The following is a 14,929-nucleotide window of genomic DNA, read 5'->3' as shown; positions in this document are numbered from 1 at the left end:
TCAACAAATGCAGAGAGAAACACCAAATTGGACAAATTCTTCAAAAAGTCTGGAATCCCTGGGAGTCAGATATTTGTTCTGAACTGTTTGGTGGAGGGCTGTGACTTGTAGGTGGATGCTACCTGGGGCACAGGGAAACAAAAGGAGCCTGTGACTCTTTGGAAAAGACCCTGTGTGAGGAAAGGTTGAAGGCAGGAGAAGAAGGGGATGATAGAGGATGAGATGTTTGGATGGCATCGCCCAATCGATGGACATGAGTTTGAGCAAGCGCCAGGAGTTGGTGATGACAACTGCATGCAGGAATGACATGCTGCAGTCCATGGGGTCACAAAGAGTCAGACACAACTGAGTGACTGAACTGACTGTGAGACCCATAGGATTTATTCACTAACTTTTCATTGTCAGTAATTTTTAATTGAAGTGTAGTTGACAGACAACATTTCTTCATTCCCTTTCTTCTTTTTGTTGTTCTTCTGACTGGGTGATTTCAAGAAATCTGTCTTTAAGTTTAAGGAGTCTTCTGCTTGGAAGTTTATCAAATTCTTCGGCTCAGTCTTGTATTCTTTAGCGCAAACATTTCTATCTGACTCTTGTGTTTTCTCTTTGCTGAATTTCTCATTTTGTTTCTTGCATTGTTATGCTAAATTCACTAAATTCTTTTTCTGTGTTCCCTTTTGGTTCTCTGAGCATCTTTAGAACAATTATTTTGAGTGCTTTAATCAGACAATTCTTTTATCTCCATTTCTTTGGGGTCAGTTGCCGGAAGTCTACTGTATTCTTTGGGTGGTGTCATATTTCCCTGATTTTTTGTGATCTTCGGAGAAGGCAATGGCACCCCACTCCAGTACTCTTGCCTGGAAAATCCCATGGATGGAGGAGCCTGGTGGGCTGCAGTGCATGGGATTGCTGAGTCAGACACGACTGAGCGACTTCACTTTTGCTTCTCACTTTTATGCATTGGAGAAGGAAATGGCAACCCACTCCAGTGTTCTTGCCTGGAGAATCCCAGGGACGAGGGAGCCTGGTGGGCTGTCGTCTATGGGGTCGCACAGAGTTGGACACGACTGAAGCGACTTAGCAGCAGCACCATAGCCTTATATCCCTGGGTGGGGAAGATCCCTCAGAAAAAGGAATGGCAACTCCCTTCAGTATTCTTGCCTGGAGAATCCCAAGGACAGAGGAGCCTGGAAGGCCACAGTCCATGGGGTCACAAAGAGTTGAACATGACTGAGCAACTAACACTTTCACTGCACACAGCCTTGCATAGCTGTCTGTACAGAGGAAGCAGCAGTCACCTCTTCTAGACTGTATGAGCTGGCTTCAGTATGGAAAGACCTTCACTCACAGGCAAGGGTACCCTGAAATGTGCTGTGACCCTGGGTGTAGTGGTGCAAGGCACCAAGCACAGAATTGTGAGACAACTCCAGGTCTGGAGGGGAGGAGAAACACAAAGTCTGCTCAGCTCAGGTCACAGGGTTCCAAGGCATCCACAACCATGTGGTCCTTGGCAAGTGCTGTGGGAGGTCTGCAGTGCTGCAGAGGCTGTTGTGATCCTCAGCCGTGCCTCCAGATAGGGACCAATGGCAGACAGCAGTTGCTGCTGGAGCTGGTCGTGTACATATACACACACACCCAGCTGTGAAGACCAGCTGCAGGTGCCTGTGTAGCGACAGGGTTGGCTGCAGACACTCAGAGTTGGGCGGGGGATTGAACAGGGCTACCTGCTACTATAAAATATATTGGTGTGTTTTTAACATTGTGAATTTGTGTTATACATTTCATTATTTGATTCAATTCAGGAGTTTTCAAGACAAATAGGAAGGGAAAGTCAATAAAGTTTGGGAAAATAATTTTGAATAGTGAAGCCAGAAGAATCCCTGCTCAACTCACATCTATTCCACCTAAGAGATAAAGCTGAAGCAATAAGAGGAGCTTAGGGAAAAAGGCAAAAATACCAGGAAAAACTCAGAGGTTTGGGATCAAATACAACACCACCTATGATAAATATGTCCTTAATTCTGAAAGCAATTCTCTGCAAATTTTTGCATATTTAATATTTCTTGATGTGTCTGTCATTATCTCCTTATGAATCCCTTTGCAACTGACATTTTGAATTAAAAGTAGTTTCTTATAATGAACAGCCTTTGAGAGGCTTGCTTAAGATGTCAAAAATTTCTTTGGAGTTTTAAGGTTTTTAAATATGCTTGTAGCCTATCAAGTTATACAGAGGTTTTAAGGAAGACATGCAAAATGATATTTAAAATTACATCAACAGAAATCCTTAAGCCACATTTGCTATAGAATCATGGGCAAAACAATACTTGTGATAAACTTGCTAAATTTAATGTTTTCCCACTCAATTTTAAACAAAGCTCTTTTTTATTTCCAGACAGTGTCTCTCAACAGTAATCCAAAAATATGACTCCCACCTGAAATACTTATTGAAAACTCAGGTATTAACTTTTGTTACTTACTTAATTGATCCAATAAGCATATATGTATCTTTTTCTAAAACTTTGCACATTTCTGAAGATACAAAGATTTATAAAGCAGAGGATCTACACTTTAATGGCTTTCGTTCTATCATGGCAAAACCGACAAGTAACCAGATGTATGTAATAAAGTGTCATGTGTACTGTGAAAGACCTATGTGTATATAGGACACACAAAAGAGGGTTATCGATGTTACTTATTTGATCTGAGTGTTGAAAAATGAGTGTGTCAGCCAGGGGAGGGGTGTGGTGAAGGAAAGTCAGAGGTAGGGATAACTTAAAGCAAATAACAACAGTAATAGAGCAGGTAGCAAATAGCCTGGTTTGAGTCAGAAGCTGTATGCTTTTGAAACTTTGGAATGTTAAGGTTCAAGGTGAATGCCTAGGAAAAGACCAGATGAAAGGGAGAAGCAGGAACCAAGTTATGTATGGTCTTAAGGACATTTTATGGACAATTTAATGATTTTCTAATTTATCAGCTGATGACATAAAGCCATTATGCAGGGCAGCATAATGACAGATGGGTGACTATAGGACATTTCATTAACCCAAAGAGATGAGGAGGGCATGGACAAAAGCTCAAACATGGGGTTGGAGAGGAAGGGACAGATTCATAAAAGGTGAAAATGTACAATTTACATGATTTGGTGAAAAACTGTGAACAACAAAAGAACACAGTGCCTAGACTATCTCCAGATTCCTGGAGGCTGACTGACCACATGGAGACATTAATTAACTAAACAGTGAAAGTAGGAGAAGCTAGCTTGGCAGGGAAGATAATAGATTCAGTCTAATCTATTGCCTACTAGGCATCCAAATTGTAGTCACTATTAAGCAAATCATTTCTTACAGTGTGTTCTCCCAGGGAAGGATTTTTGTTTTTCAGTCTCCCAGTCATGTCTGACTTCTTGCAATCTCATGGACTACAGCACACCAGGCCTCTCTGTCCCATACCATCTCCTGAAGTTTGACCAAGTTCGTGTCCATTGCATCAGTGATCTCATCCAGCCATCTCATCCTCTGGCACCCTCTTGTCATTTGCCCTCAATCTTTCCCAGCATCAGGGACTTTTCCACTCAGTTAGCTGTTCACACCAGATGACAAAAATACTGGAATTTCAGCTTCTGCATCAGTCCTTCCAACGAGTATTCAAGGGTGATCTCCCTTAAGATTGACTGGTTTGATCTCCTTGCTGTCCAAGGGACTTTCAGGAGTTTTCTCCAGCACCACAGTTCAAAGGCATCAATTCTTTGGTGTTCTGCCTTCTTTACAGTTCAGCTCTCACAACCATACATGACCAGTGGGAAGAACATAGCTTTGACTATACAGACTTTTGTCGGTAGAGTGATGTCTCTGCTTGTCAACACACTGTCTAGATTTTCAAAGCTTTCCTATCAAAAAGCAACTGTCTTCTGATTTCATGGTTGCAGTCACAATCCACTGTAATTTTAGAGTTGAAGAAGAGGAAATCTGTCACTGCTTCCACCTTTTCCCCCTCTATTTGCCATGAAGCAATGGAGCTGGATGCCACAATCTTAGTTTTGTTTTTATTATTTTTTTTTAATATTTAGTTTTAAGCCAGCTTTTTATTCTCCTCCTTCACCCTCAAGAGGCTCTTTAGTTCCTGTTCACTTTCTGCCATTAGAGTGGTATCATCTGCATATCTGAGGTTGTTGATGTTTCTCCTGCCTGTCTGGATTCCAACTTGTAACTCATCCAGCCCAGCATTTCTCCTGATGTGCTCAGCATACATATTAGTCTTCCACAGATAAAATACTGTATGATTACAGAAAATGAGGTAAGAGAATGTTTTTAAAACAAGTGAAGACTTCTTTTTTCATTAAACAAATGACTCTTGGTATCTATACAAAGGGTACAGATCTTAAGCAATATTAAATTGCTATCCCCAATATTAAAAAACAGTAAACAGTTCTGAAAATAATAAATTACACTTCTTGATGTAGATACAAAACTCACACATGAATTCCATGTAAATAAGTAAAGATACAGTGATGACGAATACACAACTCATCTTCCTTCCCAAAGTGTAATCCTCTCACTCTAATTCCACTCTTTCTTGAGTCTAGCCTGAATCTGGAAGTTTAAAATGTGGAATGTGCAAACAACTCACAATTATTTATATTGTTTTAAACTTCATAAAAGTGTCATAATTACTATTTCTTTGTGACTGCCATTCTTCCTAGTGTAGAATTTGAAATATATCAGGTACCCAGGGCATATTAAGGCTCCATTCCCATGTCATTTATGGCTCTTGACTATACACAGATATACTGTGGAGGTTATCATACCTTACTTATGGATGAATTTTAATTACCTAAGTGTCTTAGTACTGCTCATGTATAACAGATCCATGATAATTAATTTAATTTTCAAATGCAGTGGTTTGGTCATATCACTTATATATGAGGCCTCCAATACTTTAAAAGAAATCATTTTTTGAAAGAAAGCAATTTTTCCAATACAACTGAAAAGTTGGCAAACCATCAAAGAAATACTGTCTTTATATTATCACAGGCAAATAGTTATTATCACCACATCTGAATTATTTTATAAATAGGCCAGAATGTCTGCAAATTTCCACATGAACTCTCTGTAAACCAATGAATTTTTTAAATGACATTTCTTCCTATGAAGCATCAACAGCTAAATATCTAAAAAGTGAGAACAGACTGTGATATTATCAATTTACAATATTGCACTTTCTGTTTGTTTGACAAGTGCATTAAGTAGCATTTCATCAACACTGAAAATAGTTAACAATTTGAAGAATAATGTTTTTATCTTCCTCATACTTGAATTATTATATGATTTGACAAAATAACAAGCAGGTCAAATAAATTTGCCATGAATATTACTGAATAATATGGATAACTTAAATTTCCAAATATTTTGTTTCATCAGCAATGGCTATTGGCATATTTTACATTTGACACATTTCAGATTGTGTATCCTAACTTATGCTTGCTAAACAGCTAATTTTGTAAGTAATTTACATAGAGTTTTTCCTTTCAGCAATTTTCCCCCCTCTATTCTATTCTACTAATAATTAAGGAATGTTTTCCGTATTCATGCTATATTCTGAATTCATTGCTAACATTTAGGAGAAATTAAGAACAGAAGAAAGAGAAAGAATTTTCCCCGGAGGTGTTACTTAATGCTTACTTAGTACAAATTACTAAACTATTTATTTAATGGAATCAACAGAAATCAAAGTCAGAACCATGCTCTGAAGTTGCTAACAATCTGGCTGGAAAGAGCATTTTCACATAAAGCACACAGAGAGGTAAATCTCCAGGAGAAAGCAGTGAAAAGCCAGATTTCCATTAGGTGGAAGAATCAGCTTCTGATTCAAAGTTGCTGTCTCCTAGTAGCCTCTAATGCATTGTCTCCAAAATTTTTATTTAAATGCCAAGTAGGACCTTTAGAGAAAGTTAGCAATCCCAATCACTGAGGACACACTTACACTGGGATCTAGTAACTGATGAACTAATTGTAGATCAAATGGATCTGGATTGAAAAAAATCCAGCCATGCTTCAAAATGTAGGTTGGCTTCATGAAACATCTGCTTGGTATAAAAAGAGCTAAGAGCCTCCAAACATTTTACCTTCAAGCACATGACTCAGAGGCTGTACCAACTAGATAACCAGACAAAAAGTGAAAAAGGCACCTCTATGCACCTCATTTGTTTGTGTGTGTCTGTGCTAAGTCTCTTCAGTTACATCCGACTCTTTTCGACCCTGTGGACTGTAGCCTGCCAGGGTCCTCAGTCCACGGGATTCTCCAGGCAAGAATCCCAGAGTAGATTGCCATGTCTTCCTCCATGGGGTTTTCCTGGTCCAGGAATCAAAGCCAGAAGTCTCCCAAGGCTCCTACACTGCAGGCAGATTCTTTGCCACTAAGCCAACAGGGAAGCCCCTCTCTATTGTTCAGGTGTAACTAACTCAATGAGGAAGGCAGAATAATTCTTTTCTCACACCATCCTCAAGACCAAAATCTAACAGTTTTTAGCCTCTAAACAGAAATCAAAAATTCCATTTATAAGGAGAAAGAAAGTGGGCAAACAGGGATCTGATAATATATATTTAGTATTTTTAGGACAATAGCTTTCTTAGTAATAAGCAGACTGACTGTTGGATTTTCAGAAGTTCCAATTTCAAACATAATTTAACCAGAGTGGCAGTAAAGACAAGAGTTTAGGAGCAGAGATTCCAAATGTATGTGTAAACATTCTGCCACAGGGTAGGCTTTAATTCATCAATCCTTGAGTTTATATTATTCACTACTAGAGTGAAGATAGTAAAATAATATTGTTAAAAATTAACAAAGCAGTAGATGTAATGTGCTTAATATTATATACCGGCTGGAAGATAAAAAATGTTGAAGTAAAAGATAAGTACAAGTTAATTTATTGTTATTAGAGTTACTATTTTTAACACTGTCACTAAAGTAGAGGATTGTATATGATCCAAAAGAAAAATGTCACAAAACTGGTTTGCATTCACAACAGAATATAATAGGAGGGAAAGGAGCAAAAATAATCATTAGAAAATAGAGTAAAATGAATAGGTAGCATGGACCAGCTAAAAGGTCACAAAAGGAGAAGTCAAGGAAATGAAGGAGATAAGTCAGGATAAAAAGGAAGTAAAACACCTTTGCAGAACTGGAACCTATCTTAGCAGAAAAAAGGGGCAGATTGAAACTACTAAAAGTCAAACCTATGTATAGAACACTGCCAGACAGGAATAAGAAGAAACAATGAAAGATCTTCAGTAAGGAAGATAATTACTACCCAAAGTAATTTGTATTCTAAGTGGGCTTCCCTGGTGCCTCAGATGGTAAAGAATCTGCCTGCTAACGCAAGAGACCTGGGTTTGATCTCTGGGTCGGGAAGATGCTCTGAAGGAGAGAATGGATTCCCACACCAGTGTTCTTGCCCAGAGAATTCCATAGACAGAGGAACCTGGCGGGCTACAGTCCATGGGGTTGCAAAGAGTCAGAAACGATCGAGTGACTTTCACTTTCAAGAGAGATATAAAGAGTTTCATCAGAATAATGACATAATCTGATGACTTAAGATTTGTGCAATGAGTTATGTAATACATGAAGAGTGCACACACATAAATTAAAGAACTGAATAGGCAATCTTATTACATAAGTTTGGTACAAAATATTGCCAGTATCCTAAGATCTATCTATATGCCTCTTTATATCTCTTGGCTTCTCCATAAGAGTTATTCTTTGAAGAAAAGCCACTTTGAACCTTTTCTTTGCCATTTCACCATGGAAGTATGCATCCATTAGCAGTTTGCACCTCAGATATTTCAGATTTGGTTTTATTCCATCACAATAAAGAAAACATGGCACTAAAGTGAGTCACATGAATTTTTTTGATTTTTCAGTAGGTATAAAAGTTTTGTTTACACTGTTGCTGCTGCTAAGTCACTTCAGTCATGTCCAACTCTGTGTGACCCCATAGACGGCAGCCCACCAGGCTCCTCTGTCCATGGGATTCTCCAGGCAAGAACACTGGAGTGGGTTGCCATTTCCTCCTCCGATGCATGAAAGTGAAAAGTCAAAGTGAAGTCACTCAGTCGTTTCTGACTCTTAGCGACCCCATGGACTGCAGCCTACCAGGCTCCTCCGTCCATGGGATTTTCCAGGCAAGAGTACTGGAGTGGGGTGCCATTGCCTTCTCCTGTTTACACTGTAGTAAGTGTGTAATTACATTTTGTCTTAAAACGTACAATCTCTGTCCCTTAATTAAAAAATAATTTCTTGCTTTGATTCACTTCAGTCACTCAGTCGTGTCCGATTCTTTGCAAAACCATGAACCACAGCACGCCAGGTCTCATTGTCCATCACCAATTCCCAGAGTCCACTCAAACCCATGTCCATTGAGTCAGCGATGCCATCCAACTATCTCATCCTCTGTTGTCCCCTTCTCCTCTTGCCCTCAATCTTTCCCAGCATCAGGGTCTTTTCAAATGAGTCAGTTCTTCCCATCAGGTAGCCAAAGTATTGGAGTTTCAGCTTCAACATGAGTCCTTCGAATGAACACCCAGGACTGATCTCCTTTAGGATGGACTGGTTGGATCTCCTTGCAGTTCAAGGGACTCTCAAGAGTCTTCTCCAACACCACAGTTCAAAAGCATCAATTCTTCTGTGCTCAGCTTTGTTTATAGTCCAACTCTCACATATATACATTACCACTGGAAAAACCATAGCGTTGACTAGACGGACCTTTGTTGACAAGGTCTCTGCTTTTCAATTATCTGTGTAGGCCAGTCATAACTTTCCTTTCATGGAGTAACAGTCTTTTAATTTCGTGGCTGCGGTCACTATCTGCAGTGATTTTGGAGCCCCCCAAAATAAAGTCAGCCACTGTTTCCACTGTTTCCCCATTTGCCATGAAGTAATGGGACCAGATGCCATGATCTTAGTTTTAAGAATGTTGAACTTTAAGCCAACTTTTTCACTCTCCTCTTTCACTTTCATCAAGTGGCTCCTTAGTTTTTCTTCACTTTCTGCCATAAGGGTAGTGTCATCTGCATATCTGTTATTGATATTTCTCCCAGCAATCTTGATCCCAGCTTGTGCTTCATCCAGCCCAGCATTTCTCATGGTGTGCTCTGCATATAAGTTGAATAATCAGGGTGACAATATACAGCCTTGACGTACTCCTTTTTCTATTTGGAACCAGTCTTTTGTTCCATGTCCAGTTCTAACTGTTGCTTCCTGACCTACATATAGGTTTCTCAAGAGGCAGGTCAGGTGGTCTGGTATTTCCATCTCTTTCAGAATTTTCCACAGTTTATTGTCATCCAGACAGACAAAAGCTTTGGCATAGTCAATAAAGCAGAAATAGATTGTTTTCTGGAATTCTCTTGCTTTATCGATGGTCCAGCGGATGTTGGCAATTTGATTTCTGGTTCCTCTGCCTTTTCTAAAACCAGCTTGAACATCTGGAAGTTCATGGTTCACAGATTGCTGAAGCCTGGCTTGGAGAATTTTGAGCATTACTTTACTAGCATGTGAGATGAGTGCAATTGTGTAGTAGTTTGACCATTCTTTGGCATTGCCTTCCTTTGGGATTGGAATGAAAACTGACCTTTTCCAGTCCTGTGGTCACTGCTGAGTTTTCCAAATTTGCTGGCATATTGAGTGCAGCACTTTCACAGCATCATCTTCCAGGATTTGAAATAGCTCAATTGGAATTCCATTACCTCCATTAGCTTTGTTCATAGTGATGCTTCCTAAGGCCCACTTGACTTCACATTCCAGGATGTCTGGCTCTAGGTGAGTGATCACACCATCGTGATTATCTGGGTCATGAAGATCTTTTTTGTATTCTTCTGTGTATCCTTGCCACCTTGTCTTAATATCTTCTGCCTCTGTTAGGTCTCTACAATTTCTGTCCTTTATCGAGCCCATCTTTGCATGAAATGTTCCCTTGGTATCTCTAATTATTTTGAAGAGATCTCTAGTCTTTCCCATTTTATTGTTTTCCTCTATTTCTTTGCATTGATCATTCAGGAAGGCTTTCTTCTCTCTGCTTGTTATTCTTTGGAACTCTGCATTAAAACGGGTATATCTTTCCTTTTCTCCTTTGCTTTTCATTTCCCTTCTTTAGAAATATCAACCCAAACACTTGAGCTTTCAATGAATTGTAATCTTTTTTGCTGATAGAGGGTACTCCTTGATGTTGATGTCTGTTGAAGGTTGGCGTGCCGAAGCAATTTCTTAAGAAAATGATGAAGTCTGCCACATTGGTCGACTCTTCCTTTCATGAATTATTTCTCTGGGGCATGCAATGCTATTTGATAGTACTTACTGATAGTAGAACTTCTTTCAAAATTGGAAGTCAATCCTCTCAAACACTGTCACTGCATTATCAACTAAGTTTATTTAATATTCTAAATCCTTGGTTGTGATTTCAAAAGTCTTCATAGTGTCCTCACTAGGAGTAGTTTCCCTTTTGAGAAACCACTTTCTTGGCTCATCCAGAAGACTCAGCTCTTCATCCTTCAGGTTTTATCATGAGATTGCAGCAATTCAATGCCATCTTCAGGCATCATTGTATCTATGTGTGTATGTATGCTCAGTCACTCAGTCACTCTGATTCTTTGAGCCCCAGGGATGTAGTCTGCCAGGCTCCCCTGTCCATGGATTCTCCAGGCAAGAATACTAGAGTGGTTTGCCATTTCCTCCTACAGGGGGTCTTCCTACCCCAGGGATCAGACTCATGTTTCCAAAATTGGCAGGCAAATTCTTTACCACTAGTGCCACCTGGGAAGCCCCTCACTGTACCTATACATATGGGTGTATGATTTTCTCATTTATTCTTTTCAATTTTTGAAAAATTTTTGCACTACTATAGATACAGTAAGGGGATTCTCAGGTGGAACTATTGGTAGAGAATCCACCTGCTGACTGGTGATGGAAGTCAAGTCCGATGCTGTAAAGAACAATATTGCACAGGAACCTGGAATGTTAGGTCCATGAATCAAACTAAATTGGAAGTGGTCAAACAGGAGATGGTGAGCGTAAACATCAACATTTTAGGAATCAGTGAACTAAAATGGACTGGAATGGGCAAATTTAACTCAGATGACAATTATATCTAATACTGTGAGCAAGAATCCCTTAGAAGAAATGGAGTAGCCATCATAAGTCAACAAATGAGTCCAAAACACAATCTCAAAAATGACAGAATGATTTCTATTCCATTCCAAGGCAAACCATTCAGTATCACAGTAATTCGGGTCTATGCCTCAACTTCAAAGAAGCTGAAGTTGAATGGTTCTATGACAACCTACAAGATCTTCTAGAACTAACACCAAAAAAAGATGTGTACTTCATCATAGGGGACTGGAAAGCCAAAGTAGGAATCAAGAGATACCTGGAGTAAAGATAAGTTTGGCTTTGGATTACAAAATGAAGCAGGGCAAAGTCTAACAGAATTTTGCCAAAAGAACACACTGGTCATAGCAAAAACCCTCTTCCAACAACAGAAGAGAAGACTCTACACATGGACATCACCAGACAGTCAATACCAAATTCAAATTGATATATCCTTTTCAGCCAAAGATGGAGAAGCTCTATAGAGTCAGCCAAAACAAGACAAGGAGCCATAAGACTGTTGCTCAGATCATGAACTCCTTACTGCAAAATTCAGACTTAAATTGAGGAAAGTAGGGAAAACCACTAGACCATTCCAGGTATGACCTAAATCAAATCCCTTACTATTATACAGTGAATGTGACAAATAGATTCAAGGAATTAGATCTGATAGACAGGGTGCCTGAAGAACTATGGACAGAGTTTCGTGACATTGTATAAGAGGCAGTGATCAAGAATATCTCCAAGAAAAAGAAATGCAAAAAAGGAAAAATGGTTGTCTGAGGAGGCCTTGCAAATAATTGTTAAAAGAAGAGAAGATAAAGGCAAAGGAGAAAAGGAAAGATATACCCATTTGAATGCAGAGTTCCAAAGAATAGCAAGGAGAGATAAGAAAGCCTTCCTCAGTGATCAATGCCAAGAAATAGAGGAAAACAATAAAATGGGAAAGACTAGAGAGCTCTTCAGCAAAATTAGAAATACTAAGGGAACATTTCATGCAATTATGGGCCCAACAAAGGACAGAAATTGTATTGACCTAAAAGAAGTAGAAGACATTAAGATGAGGTGGCAAGAATACACAGAAGAACTATACAAAAAAGATCTTCACAACCCAGATAACCATGATGGTGTGATCACTCACCTAGAGCCAGACATCCTGGAATGTGAAGTCAAGTGGGCCTTAGGAAGCATCTCTATGAACAAAGCTAGTGGAGGTGATGGAATTCCAATTGAGCTATTTCAAATCCTGGAAGATGATGCTGTGAAAGTGCTGCACTCAATATGCCAGCAAATTTGGAAAACTCAGCAGTGGCCACAAGACTGGAAAAAATCAGTTTTCATTTCAATCCCAAAGAAAGGCAATGCCAAAAATGTTCAAACTACTGCACAATTGCACTCATCTCACACACTAGCAAAGTAATGCTCAAAATTCTCCAGGCTAGGCTTCAACAGTATGTGAACCAAGAATTCCTGATGTTCAAGCTGGATTTAGAAAAGGCAGAGGAACCAGAGACCAAATTGCCAACATCTGTTGGTCATCAAAAAGCAAGAGAATTCCAGAGAAACACCTACTTCTATTTTATTGACTATGCCTAAGCCTTTGACTATGTGGATCACAACAAACTGTGAAAAATTCTTATAGAGATGGGAATACCAGACCACCTTACCTTCCTTCAGAAAAATCTGTAGGCAGGCCGAAAAGAAACTGTTAGAACCGGATAGTACAATAGACTTGTTCCAAATTGGGAGAGGAGTTTGTCAAGGCTGTATATTGATACCCGGCTTATTTAACTTATATGCAGAGTACGTCACAAGAAACGCTGGGCTAGATGATGCACAAGCTGGAATCAAGATTGCTGAGAGAAATATCAATAACCTCAGATATGCAGATGACACCAGCCTAAAGGCAGAAAGTGAAGAGGAACTAAAGAGCCTCTTGATGAAAGTGAAAGAGGAGAGTGAAAAAGCTGGCTTAAAACTCAACATTCAAAAAACTAAGATCATCGCATCCAGTCTCATCACTTTAAGGCAAACAGATGGGGAAACAATGGAAATAGTGACAGACTTAATTTTCTTGGGCTCCAAAATCACTGCAGATGGTGACTGCAGCCATGAAATTAAAAGATGCTTGCTCCTTGGAAGAAAAGCTATGACCAACCTAGACAGCATATTAAAAAGCAGAGACATTACTTTGCCAAAAATGGTCCGTCTATTTAAAGCTGTGGTTTTTCCAGTTGTCATGCATGGATGTGAGAGTTGAACTACAAAGAAAGCTTAGTGCTGAAGAATTGATGCTTCTGAACTGTAGTGTCAGAGAAGACTCTTGAGAATCTCTTGGACTGAAAGGTTATCAAACCAATCAATCTTAAAGGAAATGTCCTGAATATCACTGGAAGGACTGATGCTGAAGATGAAGCTCCAATATTTGGCCACGTGATGCGAAGAACTGACTCACTGGAAAAGATCCTGATTCTGGGAAAGATTGAAGGCAGGAGGAGAAGGGGGTGACAGAGGATGAGATGGTTGGATGGCATCACCGACTGGATGGATTGCTTTGAGCAAGCTGCAGGAGTTGGAGATGGACAGGAAAGCCTGGCATGCTGCATTCCATGGGGTCGCAAAAACCCCAGACAGGACTGAGCAACTGAACTGAACTGTAATGACTTAGAATTCTTTCTACATATTTCTGGCTTCAATTAGCAAATATTTTTTTAAGGCTATCTGTATCTGTGTTTATGAGAGACATCAGTCTATACTTTTCTTGTAATATTGTGGCTTGATTTTAACATTGAAATAATGCTAGCTTTATAAAATAAGTTAAGAAATGTTCCCTCTGGCTGACTCTGCATTCTGAAATAATTTGTGTAGATTTGGTTTTCTTTCTTTCTTAGATGTTTGATAAAATTTACCAGTGAAGCCATCTGTTGATAGAATTTTCCTTATGGGAAGGATTTATTATAAATTCAATTTCTTCTAATTCAATAACATAGAATCATTCAAAGTTTAAAGTCATAAATTTCCCTCTAACTTTTAGTGGCATCCTATGAATTTTGATATGTTGGCCATCATCTCTTTAAATATATCTCTCCCCCATTTTTATCTTTCCAGAACTCCAAATGCATAAATGCTTCTGACAGGCTTGGATGATGTGTACTGGCTTTTCTTCCCACTCATTTTCCTTTTTGTGTTTTGGTAGGATGCTTTCTCTTGATCTATCTTCAATTTCACTGATACTTTACTTCACTGTGTTCAATCTGATGCTCAGATTGATGTTCAATCAACTGAAAGAATTCTTCATCTCTAGTATCAAGTATATTCTTATATTTCTATGATTTCCACTTGCCTCTTGTACATCATTTTCATCTCTCTGCTGAAACCCCCATCTGTTCATGCTTGTCGTCTACATTTTCCACTACGTCTTGTCCCATGCTAATCATAGTTACTTAAAAGTCCTTGTCTGATTGTTCTAATATCTGGGTCATTTATTAGTTTGGTTTTGTTAGTTGTTTCATCTACTGACAATGGATTGTTTTATCTTGGTTTTTTGGTATAGATCCTAATTTTGCATTGAGTCCTAAACATCCCATGTAGAATAATACTAGAGACTGAGGTTTACTGTATTCATATCTGGATATGGGGAATGCTCTTCTGTTATTTGTACATAGAGTTGTTAAATCTAGTCAAGATTTGAGCTTTGTGTGTGTGTGTGTGTGTGTGTGTGTGTGTGTGTGTGTGTGTTTCTATCATTATAGTCAGGGCACTTCAGGCTTCAAATTCCCCTAATGGTTAATTACCA

General features: G+C 39.1%; 1 protein-coding gene across 6 annotated transcripts in view; it reads left to right on the top strand.

Annotated features, from left to right (window-relative positions):
* Positions 1-14,929, top strand: part of PIK3C2G (phosphatidylinositol-4-phosphate 3-kinase catalytic subunit type 2 gamma) — a 644,646-nt gene that overhangs the window by 256,379 nt on the left and 373,338 nt on the right. For all 6 annotated transcript variants that reach the window (XM_070788624.1, XM_070788625.1, XM_070788623.1 and 3 more), the window contains one exon: positions 2,390-2,453. In XM_070788624.1, coding sequence (XP_070644725.1) covers positions 2,390-2,453 — 64 coding nt within the window. The remainder of the gene's footprint in view (positions 1-2,389; positions 2,454-14,929) is intronic.

Source organism: Bos indicus, chromosome 5, assembly GCF_029378745.1.
Source record: "Bos indicus isolate NIAB-ARS_2022 breed Sahiwal x Tharparkar chromosome 5, NIAB-ARS_B.indTharparkar_mat_pri_1.0, whole genome shotgun sequence".
Lineage (NCBI taxonomy): Eukaryota > Metazoa > Chordata > Mammalia > Artiodactyla > Bovidae > Bos > Bos indicus.
This window is presented reverse-complemented; position numbering and strand designations above follow the sequence as displayed.